Here is a 23,415-nt window from a genome sequence, read left to right on the forward strand (position 1 = left end):
GTAATTTTGACCCATTTCTCCTGGCAGAGCTGGTGTAACTGAGTCCGGTTTGTAGGCCTCCTTGCTCACACATGCTTTTTCAGTTCTGCCCACAAATGTTCTATAGGATTGAGGTCAGGGCTTTGTGATGGCCACTCCAATACCTTGACTTTGTTGTCCTTAAGGCATTTTGTCACAACTTTGGAAGTATGCTTGGGGTCGTTGTCCATTTGGAAGACCCATTTGCGACCAAGCATCAACTTCCTGACTGATCTCTTGAGATGTTGCTTCAATATATGCACATAATTTTCCTGCCTCAAGATGCCATCTAATTTGTGAAGTGCACCAGTCCCTCCTGCAGCAAAGCACCCCCACAACATGATGCTGCCACCCCTGTGCTTCACGGTTGGGATGGTGTTCTTCAGCTTGCAAGCCACCCCCTTTTTCCTCCAAACATAATGATGGTGATTAATGCCAAACAGGTCTCTTTTTGTTTCATCAGACCAGAGGACATTTCTCCAAAAAGTACAATCTTTGTCCCCATGTGCAGTTGCAAACCGTAGTCTAGCTTTTTTATGGCGGTTTTGGAGCAGTGGCTTCTTCCTTGCCAAGCGGCCTTTCAGGTTATGTCGATATAGGACTCGTTTTACTATGGACATAGATACTTTTGTACATGTTTCCTCCAGCATCTTCACAAGGTCCTTTGCGGTTGTTCTGGGATTGATTTGCACTTGTTGCACCAAAGTACATTCATCTCTAAGAGACAGAACGCATCTCCTTCCTGAGTGGTGTGACGGCTGCGTGGTCCCATGGTGTTTATACTTGCGTAAAACTGTTTGTTCAGATGAACGTGGTACCTTCAAGCGTTTGGAAATTGCTCCCAAGGATGAACCAGACTTGTGGAGGTCTCCAATTTTTTTGTCTGAGGTCTTGGCTGATTTCTTTTGATTTTCCCATGATGTCAAGCAAAGAGGCACTGAGATTGAAGGTAGGCCTTGAAATACATCCACAGGTACACCTCCAATTGACTCCAATGAGTCAAGCTTCTAAAAGGCAGGACATCATTTTCTGGAATTTTCCAAGCTGTTTAAAGGCAGTCAACTTAGTGTATGTAAACTTCTGACCCAGTGGAATTGTGATACAGTGAATTAGAAGTGAAATAATCTGTCAAACAATTGTTGGAAGAAGTACTTGTGTCATGCACAAAGTAGATGTCCTAGCCGACTTGCCAAAACTATAGTTTGTCAACAAGAAATTCGTGGAGTGGTTGAAAAACGAGTTTTAATGACTCCAACCTAAGTCTATGTAAACTTCCAACTTCCACTGTATATATATATATATATATACACACACACTACCGTTCAACATTTTCGGGTCACTTAGAAATGTCCTTGTTTTTGAAAGAAAAGCAAATTGTTCAGAAATACAGTGTAGACATTGTTAATGTTGTAAATGATTGTAGGTGGAAACAGCTGATTTGTTACGGAATGTCCACATAGGCGTACAGAGGCTCATTATCAGCAACCATCACTCCTGTGTTCCAAAGACATGTTGTGTTAGCTAATCCAAGTTTATAATTTTAAAAGGCTAATTGTTTGTCAACAAGAAATTCGTGGAGTTGAAAAACTAGTTTTAATGACTCCAACCTAAGTGTATGTAAACTTCGGACTTCAACTGTACCGTACAGTACCAGTCAAAAGTTTGGACACACCTACTCATTCGTTTTTCTTTATTTTTACTGTTTTCTACTTTGTAGAATAATAGCAAAGACATCAAAACTATGAAATAACACATGGAAGTAACCAAAAAAAAGTGTGAGTGTGTTGTGTGTCCAATCAAGTTGATTTGTTAATTTTCATAGAGATTGGTTTAGATGATGGTAAAGATATTTGAATTTAACACTGAGCTTCAACCAACATACCTACAGTAGACGATCTATAATGTTTTGTACTATGAATGTTAATAAATACACAGACGACCTTGTTCATTAGTGTGATGATTTTTATTGGTTTGTGATGATTAAAGTTGAAGCAAAGCAGCTGCAGGGATCATCTCAACAGACAGTAAAGATTCTATTTTGGAATGACTGGACAGCAGAACCCCCAGAGGAACAGAATGAGAGTTCTACAGAACACCAGCTAGAGTTCTACATTCTAGGAGAATTCCAGCCACCAGCCAGTAGTGTGCAGGATCCAGACATGACATCATGCCATGGATGTAATACCTCCTGGTGTCTAACTTTAACAAGACATGTACCCCTAATGCATCCATAGTATTACTATCTTTCTTTCATCTGGTGGAAATGGGTTTCTGAGTCCTACTCAAACTGAGACCAGAATTAATTTATGATTGAACTGACTGAACTGAACATTCATTGTGAATGCAGTCTAATTATCATATTATATTAAGTAGCCTATTGAATCCCAGCCTGAATATTCAGTAACCTATAACAGGGTCAGGACTGAATATTCAGTAGCCTATAGCAGGATAAGGACTGAATATTCAGTAGCCGATCGATAGATAGATAGATGGTGAGGCTGTTGAACAAAAATGTTTCATGAGCTGAAATTAAAGATCCCAGAAATGTTCCATACGCACAAAAAGCCTGTTTCCCTAAAACGTTGTCCACAAATGTTTCCATCCTTGTTGGTGAGCATTTCATCCTTTGTCAAGATAGTCCATCCACCTGACAGGTGTGGCATACCAAGAAACTGATTAAACAGCATGATCATTACACAGGTGCATCTTGTACAATAAAAGGCCACTCTAAAATGTGCAGTTTTGTCACACAACACATATCGCAATGCCACAGTCAGCAATTGGCATGCTGACTGCAGGAATGCACACCAGAGCTATTTCCAGAGAATTTAATGTTCATTTCTTTACCATAAGCCGCCTCCAATGTTATTTTAGAGAATTTTGCAGTACGTCCAACCGGCCTCACAACCGCAGACCACATGTAACCACACCAGCCCAGGATCATTAGCGGGGTGAGGAGTATTTCTGTCTGTAGTATAGCCCTTTTGTGTGTGTGTGTGTGTGTGTGTGTGTGTGTGTGTGTGTGTGTGTGTGTGTGTGTGTGTGTGTGTGTGTGTGTGTGTGTGTGTGTGTGTGTGTGTGTGTGAGTGAGAGATAATCCAGGGTAGGGTGCTCCTGCATTCGGTCATGTTGTTGGAGAGGTGGCGGTGGTGTTGCTAGGGGTGTTGCTACGGGGCTCCATCCTCAGTTTGATTGGTCGTTTTGGCATCAGCAGACCCTGGATGTCCATCTCCAACGGGATCTACAGAGAATAAAATAACAGAACTGAACCCTGGTTGTCCATCTCCAACAGGATCTATAGAGAATAACAGAAGTGAACCCTGGTTGTCCATCTCCAACATGATCTACAGAGAATAACAGAACAGAACCCTGGTTGTCCATCTCCAACAGGATCTATAGAGAATAACAGAACAGAACCCTGGTTGTCCATCTCCAACATGATCTATAGAGAATAACAGGCCATGTTAAAACAGATGGTGACCATTTTAAAACAGGTGCTGACCATGTTAAAACAGGCAGTGAGCATGGTAAAACAGCCAGTGACCATGTTAAAAATTATGCTAACCATGTTAAAACAGGTACTGACCATGTTAAAACAGGCAGTGACCATGTTAAAACAGGCGGTGACCATGTTAAAACAGGCAGTGACCATGTTAAAACAGGCGGTGACCATGTTAAAACAGGCAGTGACCATGTTAAAACAAGCAGTGACCATGTTAAAACAGGCAGTGACCATGTTAAAACAGGCAGTGACCATGTTAAAACAGGTGCTGACCATGTTAAAACAGGCAGTGACCAGGTTAAAACAGGCAGTGACCATGTTAAAACAGGTGCTGACCATGTTAAAACAGGCGATAACCATGTTTAAACAGGCAGTGACCATGTTAAAACAGGTGCTGACCATGTTAAAACAGACAGTGACCATGTTAAAACAGGCAATGACCATGTTAAAACAGGCGGTGACCAAGTTAAACAGGTATTGACCATGTTAAAACAGGTGCTGACCATGTTAAAACAGGCAGTGACCATGTTAATAAAACAGGTGGTGGCAAGTGCAACCTCTATCTATGAATGCTAGTGATGTTTGATGATGTCATATTCTGTGTGCTCAGGTGAGCGTCTCACCTCGGTCTCGTCGCAGACGGAGAAAGTGAAACTCTGGAGGATCTCGACCATGGCCAGTTTGATCATGATCAGGGCGAAGCGCATCCCAATACAGTTCCTGGGCCCCGCCCCAAACGGCATGTACGTGTACGGATCAATAGACTCCTTGTTCTCCTTACTGAACCTGGACAGGGAGAGGGCAGACACATTACACATTGTATTGTAGTTGATTTGTGGTTGTGGTTCAGACACATTACACATTGCACTGAAGTACTATGATGCACTCTAGTTACGTTGTAGCAAAATTTAGTAATGATCTTGTGTTTTTATTCTGGTTGTACTGTGGTTGTATTAAGGTTGGGTTATGGTTGTACTGTGGTTGTATTAAGGTTGTGTCATGGTTGGATTGTGGTTACGGTGCGGTCCAGTACCTCTCTGGTTTGAACTCCTCAGGGTCGGACCAGATCTCTGGGTCACGGTGGAGGGTCCACGTGGGAACCATGACAACGCAGTCTTTGGGGATGACGATGCCGTTGATCTCCACCGTCTTCTTGGCGACCCTATCCAGTCGCGGGGCGACGGGGTACAGTCTCAGAGACTCGTTCAACACACAGTCCAAATAGTCCATCTGCATCAGAGCTTCGTACTGGATAGGAGCCTGCACCATGGATACATACACATCAGTACCTCACCACATCTGGCACCGTGGTTACACACACATCAGTACCTCACCACATCTGGCACCGGGGTTACACACACATCAGTACCTCACCACATCTGGCACCGGGGTTACACACACATCAGTACCTCACCACATCTGGCACCGGGGTTACACACACATCAGTACCTCACCACATCTGACACCGTGGTTACATACACATCAGTACCTCACCACATCTGGCACCGGGGTTACACACACATCAGTACCTCACCACATCTGGCACCGTGGTTACATACACATCAGTACCTCACCACATCTGGCACCGGGGTTACACACACATCAGTACCTCACGGCACTGGGATTACACACACATCAGTACCTCACCACATTTGACACTGTGGTTACATACAAATCACAATACCTTGTTGGGGAACACAGTATCTATCTCCTCCTGCAGTTTGGTCATGATGTGGGGGTTACCTTGTTGGGGAACACAGTATCTATCTCCTCCTGCAGTTTGGTCATGACATGGGGGTTACCTTGTTAGGGAACACAGTATCTATCTCCTCCTGCAGTTTGGTCATGTTGTGGGGGTTACCTTGTTGGGGAACACAGTATCTATCTCCTCCTGCAGTTTGGTCAGGGTGTGGGGGTTACCTTGTTGGGGAACACAGTATCTACCTCCTCCTGCAGTTTGGTCATGATGTGGGGGTTACCTTGTTGGGGAACACAGTATCTATCTCCTCCTGCAGTTTGGTCATGACATGGGGGTTACCTTGTTAGGGAACACAGTATCTATCTCCTCCTGCAGTTTGGTCATGTTGTGGGGGTTACCTTGTTGGGGAACACAGTATCTAGCTCCTCCTGAAGTTTGGTCATGGTGTGGGGGTTACCTTGTTGGGGAACACAGTATCTATCTCCTCCTGCAGTTTGGTCATGGTGTGGGGGTTACCTTGTTGGGGAACACAGTATCTATCTCCTCCTGCAGTTTGGTCATGACATGGGGGTTACCTTGTTAGGGAACACAGTATCTATCTCCTCCTGCAGTTTGGTCATGGTGTGGGGGTTACCTTGTTGGGGAACACAGTATCTATCTCCTCCTGCAGTTTGGTCATGGTGTGGGGGTTACCTTGTTGGGGAACACAGTATCTATCTCCTCCTGCAGTTTGGTCATGGTGTGGGGATTGGTTGCCAGGTTATAGGCCAGGAAACTCATAGTACTGCTGCTGGTCTCGTAGCCACCGAAGATGAAGATCATGGCCTGAGACAAGATCTCATGATCAGTCAGTCCTGTGGAAGGAGAGAGAGAGAGGAGAGGAGAGGAGAGGAAAGGAGAGAAGGGGAGAGGAGAAGAGAAATAGAGAGAGAGACCAAGAGAATAGTTTGTAACAGGTGTGTGTTTGTAACAGTAGATTACAGGTGTATGTTGTTAACAGGTGTGTGTTTGTAACAGGTGTGTATTTGTAACAGTAGTTTATTGGTGTGTGTTTGTAACAGGTGTGTGTTTGTAACAGTAGACTACAGGTGTATGTTGTTAACAGGTGTGTGTTTGTAACAGGTGTGTTTTGGTAACAGTAGTTTACAGGTGTGTGTTTGTAACAGGTGTGTGTTTGTAACAGGTGTGTGTTTGTAGCAGTCGGTTACAGGTGTGTGTTTGTAACAGTAGTTTACAGGTATGTGTTTGTAACAGGTGTGTGTTTGTAACAGTAGTTTACAGGTGTGTGTTTGTAACAGGTGTCTGTTTGAAACTGTAATTTACAGGTGTTTGTTTGTAACAGTAGTTTACAGGTGCGTGTTTGTAACAGTAGTTTCCAGGTTTGTGTTTGGCAGGTACCTTTAGTCTGTTCCTCTCCTGTCTTTGTGTCGTTGCCTTTCTGAGAGTCAATCATCAGTTGTAAGAAATCCACCCGATTCTGCGAGCAGAATGAATTTAGGTCAAATATGTCCAATCACAACCAACACAAACAGATTCTACTGGATCTGGTCCAATCACAACCAACACAAACAGATTCTAATTGATCTGGTCCAATCACAACCAACACAAACAGATTCTAATTGATCTGGTCCAATCACAACCAACACAAACAGATTCTAATGGATCTGGTCCAATCACAACCAACACAAACAGATTCTAATATGAATGTAGATGTTTGGGTCCCAATAATAGTGTTTTTAAATTCCAACATAATATCGATATGGACGTTTCATATTGGTGCAAATCACTAGCTAAATTACATAGTTACATAGTTTTATAATAAATAAATACATAATATTACAATACAAATGTACAGATGAAAATACCAACATAACAATCAAATATAAATATAAAACATGTTTACAGTTGAGTTCCCAGTGTCACGTCCAGATTTGATCTTAGCCAGCGAGGCGTAAAAGAAGTCCAACACCGCAGTCGGGAAGAAAGAAAACTTCATCATCTCCAAGATAGGACCTATGAAGGGAAACAACACTGGAGAAGGAGGAGAGAAGAGGAGGAGGGAGGAGGAAGGGAGGGAAGAGGAGAGGAAGGGAGGAGGGGAGAGGTTGGGGAGGATGAGGAGAGGTGGAGACAAAGTTTTATAAAAAGATATACAACTGCATTTGATTAAAAAGTACAACTTTGTGTCCTTGTGTGTGTGTGTGTGTGTGTGTGTGTGTGTGTGTGTGTGTGTGTGTGTGTGTGTGTGTGTGTGTGTGTGTGTGTGTGTGTGTGTGTGTGTGTGTGTGTGTGTGTGTGTGTGTGTGTGTTGTGTGTGGTCTCACCGACTAGGAGCAATAGTGGGTTGAACAGGTCAAACTTGATCATCTTCTTGACGTTGGAGACGAAGGGGTCTGAAGGGTTGTTCAGAGAGTCCATGTCCACACTGAAGGCTGTGCTGGTGACCACATCCATACTGTAGGGCCCAAAGAACCTGCAACACAACCACAATTACACACCTACTGACCACAGCTACACAACTACTGACCATAACTACTGACCACAGCTACTGACCACAACTACACAACTACTGACCACAACTACTGACCACAGCTACCGACCACACAACTACTGACCACAGCTACTGACCACACAACTACCAACCACACAACTACTGACCACACAACTACTGACCACAACTACCGACCACACAACTAAATCAAATCAAATGTGTTTGTCACATGCGCCAAATACAACAGGTGTAGACATTACTGTGAAATGCTTACTTACAATGCAGTTCAAGAAATAGAGTTGAGAAAATATTTACAAAATAAACTAAAGTAAAAAATATGTAAATAGTTTGGGTAGCCATTTGATTAATTGTTCAGCAGTCTTACGGCATGCGGCTGCGACAGAGCCTGGACTCGAACCAGGATCTCTAGTGGCACAGCTAGCACTGCGATGCCCAGGTGTAGTACATCCCAGCCGAGTACATCACAGCCTAGTACATCCCAGCCTAGTACATCACAGCCTAGTACATCAGCACTGCGATGCCTTAGACCACCACTTAGGAGGCCCCGGGTGACTGGAGTCTTTGACAATTTTTGGGACCTTCCTCTGACACCACCTAGTATATAGGTTCTGGATGGCAGGAAGCTTTGCCCCAGTGATGTACTAGGCCGTACGCACTACGCTCTGTAGCGCCTTACTGTCAGATAACGAGCAGTTGCCATACAAGGCGGTGATGCAACCGGTCAGGATGCTCTCGATGGTGCAGCTGTAGAACTTTTTGAGGATCTGGGGACCCATGCCAAATCTTTTCAGTCTCCTTAGGGGGAAAAGGCATTGTCGTGCCCTCTTCACAACTGTGTTGGTGTGTTTTAACCATGTTAGTTTGTTGGTGATGTGGACACCAAGAAACTTGAAACTCTCGACACACTTCTCTACCGCCCCGGCGATGTGAATGGGGGCGTGTTTGGTCCTCCTTTACCTGTAGTCCACGATCAGATACTCTGTCTTGCTCACATTGAGGGAGAGGTTGTTGTCTTGGTACCACACTGCCAGGTCTCTGACCTCCTCCCTATAGGCTGCCTCATCGTTGTCGGTGTTCAGGCCTACCACTGTTTTGTCATCAGCAACCTTAATGATGGTGTTGGTGTCGTCCTTGGCCAGGCAGTCGTGGGTGAACTGGGAGTACAGGAGAGGACTAAGCACAACCCATGAGGGGCCCCCGTGTTGAGGATCAGTGTGGCAGACCTGGGGGCGGCCCGTCAGGAAGTCCAGGATCCAGTGGCAGAGGGAGGTGTTTAGTCCCAGGGTCTTTAGCTTAGTGATGAGCTTTGTGGGCACTATGGTGTTGAATGCTGAGCTGTAGTCAATGAACAGCATATTCATGCATGTGTTCCTTTTGTCCAGGAGGGAAAGGGCAGTGTGGAGTGCAATAGAGATTGCATCATCTGTGGATCTGTTGGGGCGGTAGGTGAATTAGAGTGGGTGTAGGGTTTCCGGGATGATGGTGTTGATGTGAGCCATGACCAGCCTTTCAAAGCACTTCATGGCTACCGACGTGAGTGCTATGGATCTGTTGGGGCGGTATGCTAGTCATGTAGGCAGGTTACCTTCGCTTTCTTGGCCACGGGGACTATGGTGGTCTGCTTGAAACATGTAGGTATTACAGACTCGGTCAGGGAGAGGTTGAAAATGTCAGTGAAGACACTTGCCAGTTGGTCCGCGCATGCCAAATGGAGGGCGAGGGAGAGCTTTGTACGCGTCTCTGTGTGTGGAGTAAAGGTAGTCTATAGTTTTTTTTCTCTGGTTGCACATGTGACATGGTGGTAGATATTAGATCAAACTGATTTAAGTTTCCCTGCATCAAAGTCCCCGGCCACTTGGAGCGCCGCTTCTGGATGAGCATTTTCTTGTTTACTTATGAACTTATACAGCTGGTTGAGTGTGATCTTACTGCCAGCATCGGTATGTGGTGGTAAATAGACGGCTATGAAAATTATAGATGAAAACTCTCTTTGTAGATAGTGTGATCTACAGCTTATCATGAGGTACTCTACCTCAGGCCAAGAGTGTGCAAAGCTGTCATCAAGGCAAAGGGTGGCTACATGTGTGTGTGTATTGTAATCAAGACTCAGAGGTGTAAGGTGAAAAGCCAGAGGTTAGGAATCAGGACTCACTCCTTCACTTCGATGGGCTGGTCTTTATCTGCCTGCTTCTTCATTCCATTCAACAGGTTAGCAGAGTGCTGCTTCATGATACCAAACATCTAGAGGAGAGAGAGAGAGAGACAGAGAGAGAGATTGAAGTAGAGAGAGAGGTAGAGCGAGAGAGGGAGAGAGAGAAAGGTAGAGAGGTAGAGAGACAGAGAGACAAGGTAGAGACAGAGAGGTAGGGAGGTAGAGATGTAGAGATGTAAAGAATTAACAAAAAAACTGAGCAAACTAGAATGCTATTTGGCCCTAAACAGAGAGTACACAGTGGCAGAATACCTGACCACTGTGACTGACACAAACTTAAGGAAAGCATTGACTATGTACAGACTCAGTGAGCATAGCCTTGCTATTGAGAAAGGTTGGCATAGGCAGACCTGGCTCTCAAGAGAAGACAGGCTATGTGCATACTGCCCACGGAATGAGGTGGAAACTGAGCTGCACTTCCTAACCTCCTGCCCAATGTATGACTATATTAGGGACATATTTCCTTCAGATTACACAGATCCACAAAGAATTTGAAAACAAACACGATTTTGATAAACTCCCATATCCATTGGGACATAACGATGGTCATTATGGCCAAACAGTTTAATTTTGTTTAATCAGACCAGAGAACATTTCTCCAAAAGTACAATCTTTGTCGCCATGTGCAGTTGCAAACCGTAGTCTGGCATTTTTATGGCGGTTTTGGAGCAGTGGCTTATTCATTGCTGAGCAGCCTTTCAGGTTATGTCGATATAGGACGTTTTACTGTGGATGTAGATACTTTTGTACCTGTTTCCTCCAGCATCTTCACAAGGTCCTTTCTGTTGTTCTGGGATTGATTTGCACCAAAGTACGTTCATCTCTTGGAGACAGATCGTGTTTCCTTCCTGCGCGGTATGACGGCTGCGTGGTCCCATTGTGTTTATACTTGCGTACTATTGTTTGTACAGATGAACGTGGTGCCTTCAGGCGTTTGGAAATTGCTCCCAAGGATGAACCGGACTTGTGGAGGTCTACATTTTTTTTCGGAGGTCTTGGCTGATTTCTTTTGATTTTCCCATGATGTCAAGCAGGAAGGAAAGCCATGACATCATTATCTGGAACATTCCAAGCTGTTTAATTAAAGGCACAGTCAACTTAGTGTATGTAAACTTCTGACCCACTGAATTTGTGATACAGTGAATTATAAGTGAAATTGTCTGTGTAAACAATTGTTGGAAAAATGACTTTTGTCATGCACAAGGTAGATGTCCTAACCGACTTGCCAAAACTATAGTTTGTCAACAATAAATTAGTGGAGTGGTTGAAAAACGAGTTTTAATGACTCCAAACTAAGTGTATGTAAACATCCGACTTCAACTGTATACAATTCCATGTATTCTACAGATTTGCTATCAACAAAATGTACATAATGTCTATACATCCCATCACATATAGGGAGGCAGGTAGCCTAGTGGTTAGGACGTTGGACTAGTAACCAGAAGGTTGCTAGGACGAATCCCGGACCTGACAAGGTAAAAATCAGCTGTTCTGCCACTGAAAAAAGGCAGTTAACCCACTGTTCCTAGGCAGTCATTGTAAATAAGAATTTGTTCATATCTGACTTGCCTAATTAAATAAAGGTAAATTCTATTAAAAAAAATATACTTATAAATTCCATACTTCGACATTGCTCATCCTAATATTTCTATATTTCTTAATTTCATTATTTTACATTTAGACTTGTGTGTATTGTTGTGTATTGTTAGATATTAGTGCACTGTTGGAGCTAGGAACACAAGCATTTCATTACACCCGCATCTGCTAAATATGTGTTTGTGACGAATACAATTTGATTTGATTTAGGTTTGAGTTTATAACAAGCTATAATGAGTTAATAGTTTATAACAAGCTATAATGAGTTAATAGTTTATAACAAGCTATAATGAGTAAATAGTTTATAACAAGCTATAAAGAGTTTATAACAAGCTATAATGAGTTAATAGTTTATAACAAGCTATAATGAGTTAGTAAAGAGTTTATAACAAGGTATAATGAGTTAATAGTTTATAACAAGCTATAATGAGTTAGTAAAGAGTTTATAACAAGCTATAAAGAGTTTAAAACAAGCTATAATGAGTTAATAGTTTATAACAAGCTATAATGAGTTAATAGTTTATAACAAGCTATAATGAGTTAGTAAAGAGTTTATAACAAGCTATAATGAGTTAATAGTTTATAACAAGCTATAATGAGTTAGTAAAGAGTTGATAACAAGCTATAATGAGTTAATAGTTTATAACAAGCTATCATGAGTTAATAGTTTATAACAAGTTATAATGAGTTAGAAAAAAGTTTATAACAAGCTATAATGAGTTAATTGTTTATAACAAGCGATAATGAGTTCGTAAAGAGTTTATAACAAGCTATAATGAGTTAATCGTTTATAACAAGCTATAATGAGTTCGTAAAGAGTTTGTAACAACCTATAGTTAAGTTAATAACAAGTTATAAAGCGTTTATGTACAAGTTGATAGAAAGGGAGAGATGGAGGGATGGTTCTACCTCTTTTAGTCGTCCAGAGGTAAAGGAAGGTGAGAGGACACTGCGGATCCGTCTCCATGTATCGTCCTCGGCAAGGGACACCGCATCAAACAGCTCGCCACTCAGAATGATGTTCTAAAACATGGAGGACGGATATAACAATGATATGATTTAATAATGATCATAGTGATAGTATAGTAATGATAGTCATAGTAATGATTACATAATATTCACACTACTTTAAAATGTATGAATAATGAATGCCACAAATAATGTATTAATAATATAAGTAATAATTTTAGGATAATTATTATTCAGATTATCATTAGGGGGATGTGTGTGTGTGTGTGTGTTTGTCTCACTCTGCGGTTGGTGAAGATGTTGTAACACTCTTTAATCAGGACGGTCTTGATCATGCTTTTGTCCATGATACACAGAACAGGCTGCCTCCCATCATAGATCCTTCACAGAGGAGAAACACACCTGGCTTTAACCACTATATATACACCTACATGGTACAGGCTGCCTCCCATCATAGATCCTTCACAGAGGAGAAATACACATGGCTTTAACCACTATAAATACACCTACATGGTACAGGCTGCCTCCCATCATAGATCATTCACAGAGGAGAAACACACCTGGCTTTAACCACTATATATTCACCTACATGATACACAGAACAGGCTGCCTCCCATCATAGATCCTTCACAGAGGAGAAACACACATGGCTTTAACCACTATATATACACCTACATGGTACAGGCTGCCTCCCATCATAGATCCTTCACAGAGGAGAAACACACCTGGCTTTAACCCCCTATATATACACCTACATGGTACACAGAATAGGCTGCCTCCCATCATAGATCCTTCACAGAGGAGAGACACACCTGGCTTTAACCACTATATATACACCTACATGATACACAGAACAGACTGCCTCCCATCATAGATCATTCACAGATCCTCCCATCATATTTCCTTCACAGCGGCATTTTGTTAAGTTACAGCCTCATTCTAAAATTGATTAAATAAATAAAAACCCTCATAAACCTTCACATAATACCCAATAACGAGAAGCGAAAAACAGAAATACCTTATCTACATAAGTATTCAAGCCGTTTGCTGTGAGACTCCAAATTGAGCTCAGGTGCATCCTGTTTCCATCATGCTTGAGATGTTTCTACAACTTGATTGGAGTTTACCTGTGGTAAACTCCATTGATTGGACATTATTTGGAAAGGCACACACCTGTCTATATAAGGTCACACAGTTGACAGTGCATGTCAGAGTAAAAACCAAGCCATGAGGTTGAAGGAATTCTCCGTAGAGCTCTGAGACAGGATTGTGTTGAGCCACAGGTCTGGGGAACATTTCTGCAGGTCCCCAAGAACAAAGTGGCCTCCATTATTCTTTAATGGAAGAAATCTGGTACCACCAAGACTCTTCCTTGAGCAATCGGGGTAGAAGGTGCTTGGTCAAGGAGGTGACTAAGAACCTGATGGTCACTCTGACAGAGCTCCAGTGTTCCTCTGTGGAGATGGGAGAACCTTCCAGAAGGACAACCATCTCTACAGCACTCCACCAATCAGGCCTTTATGGTGGAGTGGCCAGACGGAAGCCACTCCTCAGTAAAAGGCACATGACAGCCCGCTTGGAGTTTGTCAAAAGGCACCTAAAGGACTCTCAGACCATGAGAAACAAGATTCTCTGGTCTGACAAAACCAAAATTGAACTCTTTGGCCTGAATGCCAAGCGTCACGTCAGGAGGAAACCTGACACCATCGCTACGGTGAAGCATGGTGCTGACAGAATCTTGATGTGGGGAGGTTTTTAGTGGCAGAGACTGGGAGACTAGTCAGGATCGAGGGAAAGATGAACGGAGCATAGGTCAGAGATATCCTTGATGAAAACCTGCTCGAGAGCGCTCAGGACCTCAGACTGGGGGCGAAGGTTCACCTTCCAACAGGACAACAACCCTAAGCACACAGCCAAGACAACGCAGGAGTGGCTTTGAGACAAGTCTCTGAATGTCCTTGAGTGGCCCAGCCAGAGACCAGATCTGCAGAGAAGAATTGGAGAAACTCTCCAAATATAGGTGTGCCAAGCTTGTATCATTATACCCAAGAAGACACGAGGCTGTAAATGCCGCCAAAAGTACTTTAGCAAAGTACTGAGTAAAGGGATTGAATACTTATGTAAATGTTAGATTTCAGTTTGACATTTTTATACATTTGCAAAAAAATCAAAAAACCTGTTTGGCTTTGTCATTATGGATATTGTGTGTGTAGATTGATGAGGGAAAAACGATTAAATCCATTTTTAGAATGAGGCAGTAATGTAACAACATGTGGAAAAGTGAAGGGGTCTGAGTACACCTACAATCCTACATGGTACACAGAACAGCCTCCATCCCATCATAGATCCTTCACAGAGGAGAAACACATTTAACCAGCTCATAGAAAACTACAAACTTTTAACCAGCTCTTATAAAACTACAAACTTTTAACCAGCTCTTATAAAACTACAAACTTTTAACCAGCTCTTATAAAACTACAAACATTTAACAAGCTCATATAAAACTACAAAGAAAACATTATTGTGGTTGTTGATACTATTAATAATACCATTCCTCATGGTCACATGACAGCTCGAGCAGGTGATGAATTGAAAGAGCATAGTACATGTGTGAGTCATCCTAGTACGGTACAGATAACTGAACTCACCCCCAGATTCTCCCATACTTCTGAAAGCACTCTGTGTCAAAGTTAGTGATGCCCTGCACAGAGAGAGAGACACAGAGAGAGAGACAGAGAGACAGAGAGAGATCGAGTGAGATAGTGAATAAGAGAGAGAGAGAGAGAGTGAGAGAGAGAGTGAATGAGAGAGAGAGTGAATGAGAGAGAGTGAGAGTGGGAGAGAGTGAATGAGAGAGAGAGAATGAGAGAGAATGAGAGAGAGAGAGAGAGAGAGAGAGAGAGAGAGAGAGAGAGAGAGAGAGAGAGAGAGAGAGAGAGAGAGAGAGAGAGAGAGAGAGAGAGAGAGAGAGAGAAACTGCTGATTCATGCCCTAGAAGGTCATGTAGGTGTGTCCTCCACCTGAACAGAGAACACACCTGAAACAGGTGAGGGTTGAGGAGGGTTTATTATTTTCTATGGTCCCCAGGGTCAATAACACAACTTCTAGACTGATCATGTCTCATATGATATTTTATTTATCTATTGTTTAAACAACCGAAAAGTCCTCTTTTTCCTTCTCAATGTATTGTTTTACATGGGGGGAAATAACACTATTGTTTAAAATATGAGATGTTTATTCTGAACGGGTACTAACCTTTCTATACTCCATCATTGTGCCAAAGTAAGGTAGGGGTTTGGGACCAGGGACACCCATCTTAGTGAACACACCATAGGGCCAGTACCCATACCTGTACACACACACACACACACACACACACACACACACACACACACACACACACACACACACACACACACACACACACACACACACACACACACACACACACACACACACACACACACACACACACACACACACACACACACACACACACACACACACACACACACACACACACACACACACACACACACACACACACACAGTAACTAGTAATATGTTCTAGAGAAGTCAGATTAAGTATAGTATCCCTGTATATAGCCATGTTATTCTGTATATTGTGTAAGGGTTTTCTACCTTAATACAAGAGACCACAGAAAACTTATTTGATCAGAGGTTAGTTTGTTTAATAAGGAACCCGGAGTTTACACTTACAGTAATTTGTAACTCAGTTCAAAAGATGGTGTTTTCCCTTTTTATCCCCTACTGAGGTTCACCCCGCCCAGGGTGATGTCCCTTAACTTTAACACCATATAAACTCATAATTAATAGTTGCTAATACAAAGATGTCTCTGCTAGGCAGAGTTCAGTTTATTGTTATTTGTGGTTAGTTTCCTAATCCTTCTTCCTCTTATTGCTATCATGTGTTAGGCAGAAGTAAGACAGGAACATAGTATCAACAGGAACTGAAAGTATAATTTCAACAAACTTACTTTTGTACAGTTGACCTCTACATGCACTTCCAATGCACTTGCACAAACAATGTTATCATTGTTGGAAAAGGACCCCTAACTAAGCATTTCACTGTTAATCTACACCGGTGAACTACAATAAATGTGACAAATAACATTTGATTTGATTTGAAGACCTTACACTACAATGAGGGTGATGAGGAGTGCCAGGAGGGTCCACGTCTCAGCGGAGAAGTATGGCAGAAAACTCATCATCTTTCCTCCGGTTCGGCTCCCCGCTGCTTCTGAAAACAAAGGCTTCGTTTTCTCTCAGGCTCGTTCGAGTTCACTTCTCCGATGGTCTGACAGGTTTTGAGTTGTTTTTTCTGTCCGGTTCTAGTGTGGTTTTTCTGTGCACGCGACAGATCTCGACTACCGACCGTTGCTGTTCTCCGTACTCTGTTTGAGACTGTGCAGGTTGCAAGGGATTATTTTATCCCGTCGGAAAAGCACCTGTGTGATGCTAGCTAGAATAATGATGAGCCACAATGGAATTTGCAGTTCGCCTTCAAAATAAGGGTCCAATATTGAACATGATGCAAATAGACATAAATAGTAAATATAATATAATATTTGGATTAGATTGGATTAAAATATGAATGTTCAATTCACTTCACATTTCCACAGGTAAGGCTGTACATTAAAATATGAATGTTCAATAGGCACTATAGGCTGAGTTGTGAGGTGATTTCCCACATTTAAAGTCCTGCAATAAGAACTGCGATGATAATATTTGCGTAAACTCTTTATAATTGTAATCCGTGGGAGTCAATGAGTAGGCTGGTACCCCATGTCCTGAACCCAAGATCCATAAGGCTGGTACCCCATGTCCTGAACCCAAGATCCATAAGGCTGGTACCCCATGTCATGAACCCAAGATCCATAAGGATGGTACCCCATGTCCTGAACCCAAGATCCATAAGGCTGGTACCTCCTGTCATGAACCCAAGATCCATAAGGCTGGTACCTCCTGTCATGAACCCAAGATCCATAAGGATGGTACCCCATGTCCTGAACCCAAGATCCATAAGGCTGGTACCTCCTGTCATGAACCCAAGACCCATAAGGCTGGTACCCCCTGTCACGAACCCAAGACCCATAAGGCTGGTACCTCCTGTCCTGAACCCAAGATCCATAAGTCTGGTACCCCATGTCCTGAACCCAAGACCCATAAGGCTGGTACCCCATGTCACGAACCCAAGACCCATAAGGCTAGTACCCCATGTCATGAACCCAAGATCCATAAGGCTGGTACCCCATGTCATGAACCCAAGATCCATAAGGCTGGTACCCCATGTCCTGAACCCAAGATCCATAAGGCTGGTACCCCATGTCCTGAACCCAAGATCCATAAGGCTGGTACCCCATGTCATGAACCCAAGATCCATAAGGATGGTACCCCATGTCCTGAACCCAAGATCCATAAGGCTGGTACCTCCTGTCATGAACCCAAGATCCATAAGGCTGGTACCTCCTGTCATGAACCCAAGATCCATAAGGATGGTACCCCATGTCCTGAACCCAAGATCCATAAGGCTGGTACCTCCTGTCACGAACCCAAGACCCATAAGGCTGGTACCCCCTGTCACGAACCCAAGACCCATAAGGCTGGTACCTCCTGTCCTGAACCCAAGATCCATAAGGCTGGTACCCCATGTCCTGAACCCAAGATCCATAAGGCTGGTACCCCATGTCACAAACCCAAGATCCATAAGGCTGGTACCTCCTGTCATGAACCCAAGATCCATAAGGCTGGTACCTCCTGTCGTAAACCCAAGACCCATAAGGCTGGTACCCCATGTAACGAACCCAAGATCCATAAGGCTGGTACCCCCTGTCATGAACCCAAGATCCATAAGGCTGGTACCCCATGTCATGAACCCAAGACCCATAAGGCTGGTACCCCATGTCATGAACCCAAGACCCATAAGGCAAATACCCCATGCCATGAACCCAAGACCCATAAGGCTGGTACCTCCTGTCATGAACCCAAGACCCATAAGGCTGGTACCTCCTGTCATGAACCCAAGATCCAAAAGGCTGGTACCCCATGTCATGAACCCAAGACCCATAAGGCTGGTACCCCATGTCATGAACCCACGACCCATAAGGCTGTTACCCGATGTCATGAACCCAAGACCCATTAGGCTGGTACCCCATGTCATGAACCCAAGATCCATAAGGCTGGTACCCCATGTCATGAACCCAAACCCCATAAGGCTGGTACCCCATGTCATAAACCCAAGACCCATAAGGCTGGTACCCCATGTCATGAACCCAAGACCCATAAGGCTGGTACCCCATGTCATGAACCCAAGACCCATAAGCCTGGTACCATATGTCATGAACCCAAGATCCATAAGGCTGGTACCCCATGTCCTGAACCCAAGATCCATAAGGCTGGTACCCCATGTCCTGAACACAAGATCCATAAGGCTGGTACCCCATGTCCTGAACCCAAGATCCATAAGGCTGGTACCCCATGTCATGAACCCAAGATCCATAAGGCTGGTACCCCATGTCCTGAACCCAAGATCCATAAGGATGGTACCCCATGTCCTGAACCCAAGATCCATAAGGCTGGTACCTCCTGTCATGAACCCAAGATCCATAAGGCTGGTACCTCCTGTCATGAACCCAAGATCCATAAGGATGGTACCCCATGTCCTGAACCCAAGATCCATAAGGCTGGTACCTCCTGTCACGAACCCAAGACCCATAAGGCTGGTACCCACTGTCACGAACCCAAGACCCATAAGGCTGGTACCTCCTGTCCTGAACCCAAGATCCATAAGTCTGGTACCCCATGTCCTGAACCCAAGACCCATAAGGCTGGTACCCCATGTCACGAACCCAAGACCCATAAGGCTAGTACCCCATGTCATGAACCCAAGATCCATAAGGCTGGTACCCCATGTCATGAACCCAAGATCCATAAGGCTGGTACCCCATGTCATGAACCCAAGAGCCATAAGGCTGGTACCCCATGTCCTGAACCCAAGATCCATAAGGCTGGTACCCCATGTCATGAACCCAAGATCCATAAGGATGGTACCCCATGTCCTGAACCCAAGATCCATAAGGCTGGTACCTCCTGTCATGAACCCAAGATCCATAAGGATGGTACCCCATGTCCTGAACCCAAGATCCATAAGGCTGGTACCTCCTGTCACGAACCCAAGACCCATAAGGCTGGTACCCCCTGTCACGAACCCAAGACCCATAAGGCTGGTACCTCCTGTCCTGAACCCAAGATCCATAAGGCTGGTACCCCATGTCCTGAACCCAAGACCCATAAGGCTGGTACCCCATGTCACGAACCCAAGACCCATAAGGCTGGTACCCCATGTCATGAACCCAAGATCCATAAGGCTGGTACCTCCTGTCATGAACCCAAGATCCATAAGGCTGGTACCTCCTGTCATGAACCCAAGACCCATAAGGCTGGTACCCCATGTCATGAACCCAAGATCCATAAGGCTGGTACCTCCTGTCATGAACCCAAGATCCATAAGGCTGGTACCCCATGTCACGAACCCAAGACCCATAAGGCTGGTACCCCATGTCCTGAACCCAAGACCCATAAGGCTGGTACCCCATGTCACGAACCCAAGACCCATAAGGCTGGTACCCCATGTCATGAACCCAAGATCCATAAGGCTGGTACCTCCTGTCATGAACCCAAGATCCATAAGGCTGGTACCTCCTGTCATGAACCCAAGACCCATAAGGCTGGTACCCCATGTCATGAACCCAAGATCCATAAGGCTGGTACCTCCTGTCATGAACCCAAGATCCATAAGGCTGGTACCCCATGTCACGAACCCAAGACCCATAAGGCTGGTACCCCATGTCATGAACCCAAGACCCATAAGGCTGGTACCTCCTGTCGTGAACCCAAGATCCATAAGGCTGGTACCCCATGTCATGAACCCAAGATCCATAAGGCTGGTACCCCATGTCATGAACCCAAGATCCATAAGGCTGGTACCCTAATGTAATGAACCCAAGATCCATAAGGCTGGTACCTCCTGTCGTAAACCCAAGACCCATAAGGCTAGTACCCCATGTCATGAACCCAAGATCCATAAGGCTGGTACCTCCTGTCGTAAACCCAAGACCCATAAGGCTGGTACCTCCTGTCGTGAACCCAAGATCCATAAGGCTGGTACCCCATGTCATGAACCCAAGATCCGTAAGGCTGGTACCCCATGTCATGAACCCAAGATCCATAAGGCTGGTACCCCATGTCATGAACCCAAGATCCATAAGGCTGGTACCTCCTGTCGTAAACCCAAGACCCATAACGCTGGTACCCCATGTCATGAACCCAAGATCCATAAGGCTGGTACCCCATGTCATGAACCCAAGATCCATAAGGCTGGTAACTCCTGTCGTAAACCCAAGACCCATAAGTCTGGTACCTCCTGTCGTAAACCCAAGACCCATAAGGCTGGTACCTCCTGTCGTAAACCCAAGACCCATAAGGCTGGTACCTCCTGTCGTAAACCCAAGACCCAGAAGGCTGGTACCTCCTGTCGTAAACCCAAGACCCATAAGGCTGGTACCTCCTGTCATGAACCCAAGATCCATAAGGCTGGTACCCCATGTCACGAACCCAAGATCCATAAGGCTGGTACCTCCTGTCGTAAACCCAAGACCCATAAGGCTGGTACCTCCTGTCGTAAACCCAAGACCCATAAGGCTGGTACCTCCTGTCGTAAACCCAAGACCCATAAGGCTGGTACCTCCTGTCGTAAACCCAAGACCCATAAGGCTGGTACCTCCTGTCATGAACCCAAGATCCATAAGGCTGGTACCCCATGTCACGAACCCAAGACCCATAAGGCTGGTACCTCCTGTCATGAACCCAAGATCCATAAGGCTGGTACCCCATGTCACAAACCCAAGATCCATAAGGCTGGTACCCCATGTCACAAACCCAAGATCCATAAGTCTGGTACCCCATGTCACAAACCCAAGACCCATAAGGCTGGTACCCCATGTCACAAACCCAAGATCCATAAGGCTGGTACCCCATGTCACAAACCCAAGAACCATAAGGCTGGTACCTCCTGTCATGAACCCAAGATCCATAAGGCTGGTACCTCCTGTCGTAAACCCAAGACCCATAAGGCTGGTACCCCATGTAACGAACCCAAGATCCATAAGGCTGGTACCCCCTGTCATGAACCCAAGATCCATAAGGCTGGTACCCCATGTCATGAACCCAAGACCCATAAGGCTGGTACCCCATGTCATGAACCCAAGACCCATAAGGCTGGTACCCCATGCCATGAACCCAAGACCCATAAGGCTGGTACCTCCTGTCATGAACCCAAGACCCATAAGGCTGGTACCTCCTGTCATGAACCCAAGATCCAAAAGGCTGGTACCCCATGTCATGAACCCAAGACCCATAAGGCTGTTACCCCATGTCATAAACCCAAGACCCATAAGGCTGGTACCCCATGTCATGAACCCAAGACCCATAAGGCTGGTACCCCATGTCATGAACCCAAGACCCATTAGGCTGGTACCCCATGTCATGAACCCAAGATCCATAAGGCTGGTACCCCATGTCATGAACCCAAGACCCATAAGCCTGGTACCCTATGTCATGAACCCAAGATCCATAAGGCTGGTACCCCATGTCCTGAATCCAAGATCCATAAGGCTGGTACCCCATGTCCTGAACCCAAGATCCATAAGGCTGGTACCCCATGTCCTGAACCCAAGATCCATAAGGCTGGTACCCCATGTCATGAACCCAAGATCCATAAGGCTGGTACCCCATGTCCTGAACCCAAGATCCATAAGGCTGGTACCCCATGTTATGAACCCAAGATCCATAAGGCTGGTACCCCATGTCATGAACCCAAGATCCATAAGGCTGGTACCCCATGTCCTGAACCCAAGATCCATAAGGCTGGTACCTCCTGTCGTAAACCCAAGATCCACAAGGATGTACATTGAAGGTATGTTTCAGTCCTGAAAACTAAATTTTAAAATATTTTATTTGGTGTCAAATTTCACATTAACATGTGAAATTTATTGTCAATCAGTGTTGCTTCCTAAGTGGACAGTTTGATTTCACAGAAGTGTGATTGACTTGGAGTTACATTGTGTTGTTTAAGTGTTCCCTTTACTGTTTTGAGCAGTGTATATTAAAAATTTATATATATAACATAATATATATATCATATATTTATATACATAACTTAACATATATATTATATATTTATATATATAACATAACATAACATTTATAAGTTTCTATATATAACATAACATAACATATATATTAAATATATATATAACATAACATATATATTATATATTTATATATATAACATAACATAACATACATATGTTTATATATATATATAACATAACATATATATTATATATTTATATATATATAACATAACATATATATTATATATTTATATAACAGAACATTATATTAAATATTTATATATATAACATAACATATATATTATATATTTATATATATAACATAACATATATATTATATATTTATATATATATAACATAACATATATATTATATATTTATATATATATAACATAACATATATATTATATATTTATATAACATAACATAACATATATATCATATATTTATATATATAACATAACATATATATTATATTTTTATATATATAACATATTCCATATATATGTTTAGCACCATAAAGTCACTCCAGGATTTTTGCATGATTCCACAATATATATCCGTTTGCATCAGTTTAAATGGGTAACTTTTATTTTGAAAACCGAACCGCTGATTCAACTATTGTTGCTCAGGCAAATGTTGTTCACGACACAATAAGGAGATAGGAGGGAGACTGTGTGAGAGGTGAAAAGC

The 23,415-nt window shown here is 43.6% G+C and overlaps 2 protein-coding genes across 5 annotated transcripts; both read right to left on the reverse strand.

The window, feature by feature from the left end:
* Positions 1–1,966: 1,966 nt before the first annotated feature.
* On the reverse strand, positions 1,967–16,755 carry LOC129839035 (cytochrome P450 3A27-like). The gene is made up of 13 exons (XM_055906298.1): positions 16,667–16,755; positions 15,764–15,857; positions 15,157–15,209; positions 12,790–12,889; positions 12,449–12,562; positions 9,884–9,972; positions 7,544–7,692; positions 7,123–7,250; positions 6,618–6,696; positions 5,913–6,073; positions 4,554–4,780; positions 4,144–4,306; positions 1,967–3,259 (listed from the first exon to the last, which is right to left on the reverse strand). The coding sequence occupies exons 1-13, from the start codon at positions 16,738–16,740 to the stop codon at positions 3,143–3,145; spliced, it is 1,548 nt and encodes a 515-aa protein (XP_055762273.1). The 5' UTR covers positions 16,741–16,755; the 3' UTR covers positions 1,967–3,142.
* On the reverse strand, positions 16,741–22,888 carry LOC129839034 (uncharacterized). 4 transcript variants are annotated; one of them, XM_055906297.1, is made up of 3 exons: positions 21,993–22,886; positions 21,129–21,884; positions 16,741–21,092 (listed from the first exon to the last, which is right to left on the reverse strand). In XM_055906297.1, exons 1-3 carry the CDS (start codon positions 22,427–22,429, stop codon positions 20,582–20,584), a joined length of 1,704 nt encoding a protein of 567 aa, XP_055762272.1. In that variant the 5' UTR covers positions 22,430–22,886; the 3' UTR covers positions 16,741–20,581. The 4 variants fall into 4 exon arrangements, with proteins under 4 accessions (XP_055762272.1, XP_055762270.1, XP_055762271.1 ...); XM_055906295.1 differs by having other exon boundaries at positions 21,129–22,888; XM_055906296.1 differs by having other exon boundaries at positions 16,741–21,884.
* Positions 22,889–23,415: the final 527 nt, after the last annotated feature.

Source organism: Salvelinus fontinalis, chromosome 40 (assembly GCF_029448725.1).
Source record: "Salvelinus fontinalis isolate EN_2023a chromosome 40, ASM2944872v1, whole genome shotgun sequence".
In the NCBI taxonomy this organism is placed as follows: Eukaryota; Metazoa; Chordata; class Actinopteri; order Salmoniformes; family Salmonidae; genus Salvelinus; species Salvelinus fontinalis.

What these genes read in the sequence shown, in the direction of transcription:
- LOC129839035 (XM_055906298.1), bottom strand. Translation starts at nt 16,740, where the DNA reads ATGATGAGTTTTCTGCCATACTTCTCCGCTGAGACGTGGACCCTCCTG. An exon ending in CCTCTGGACGACTAAAAGAG is followed by an intron (nt 9,973 to 12,448) that starts GTAGAACCATCC and finishes TCTCTCCTCTAG; the next exon opens with ATGTTTGGTATCATGAAGCA. An exon ending in GAGGAGTTCAAACCAGAGAG is followed by an intron (nt 4,307 to 4,553) that starts GTACTGGACCGC and finishes CTCCCTGTCCAG; the next exon opens with GTTCAGTAAGGAGAACAAGG.
- LOC129839034 (XM_055906294.1), bottom strand. Translation starts at nt 20,504, where the DNA reads ATGGATCTTGGGTTCATGACATGGGGTACCAGCCTTATGGATCTTGGG.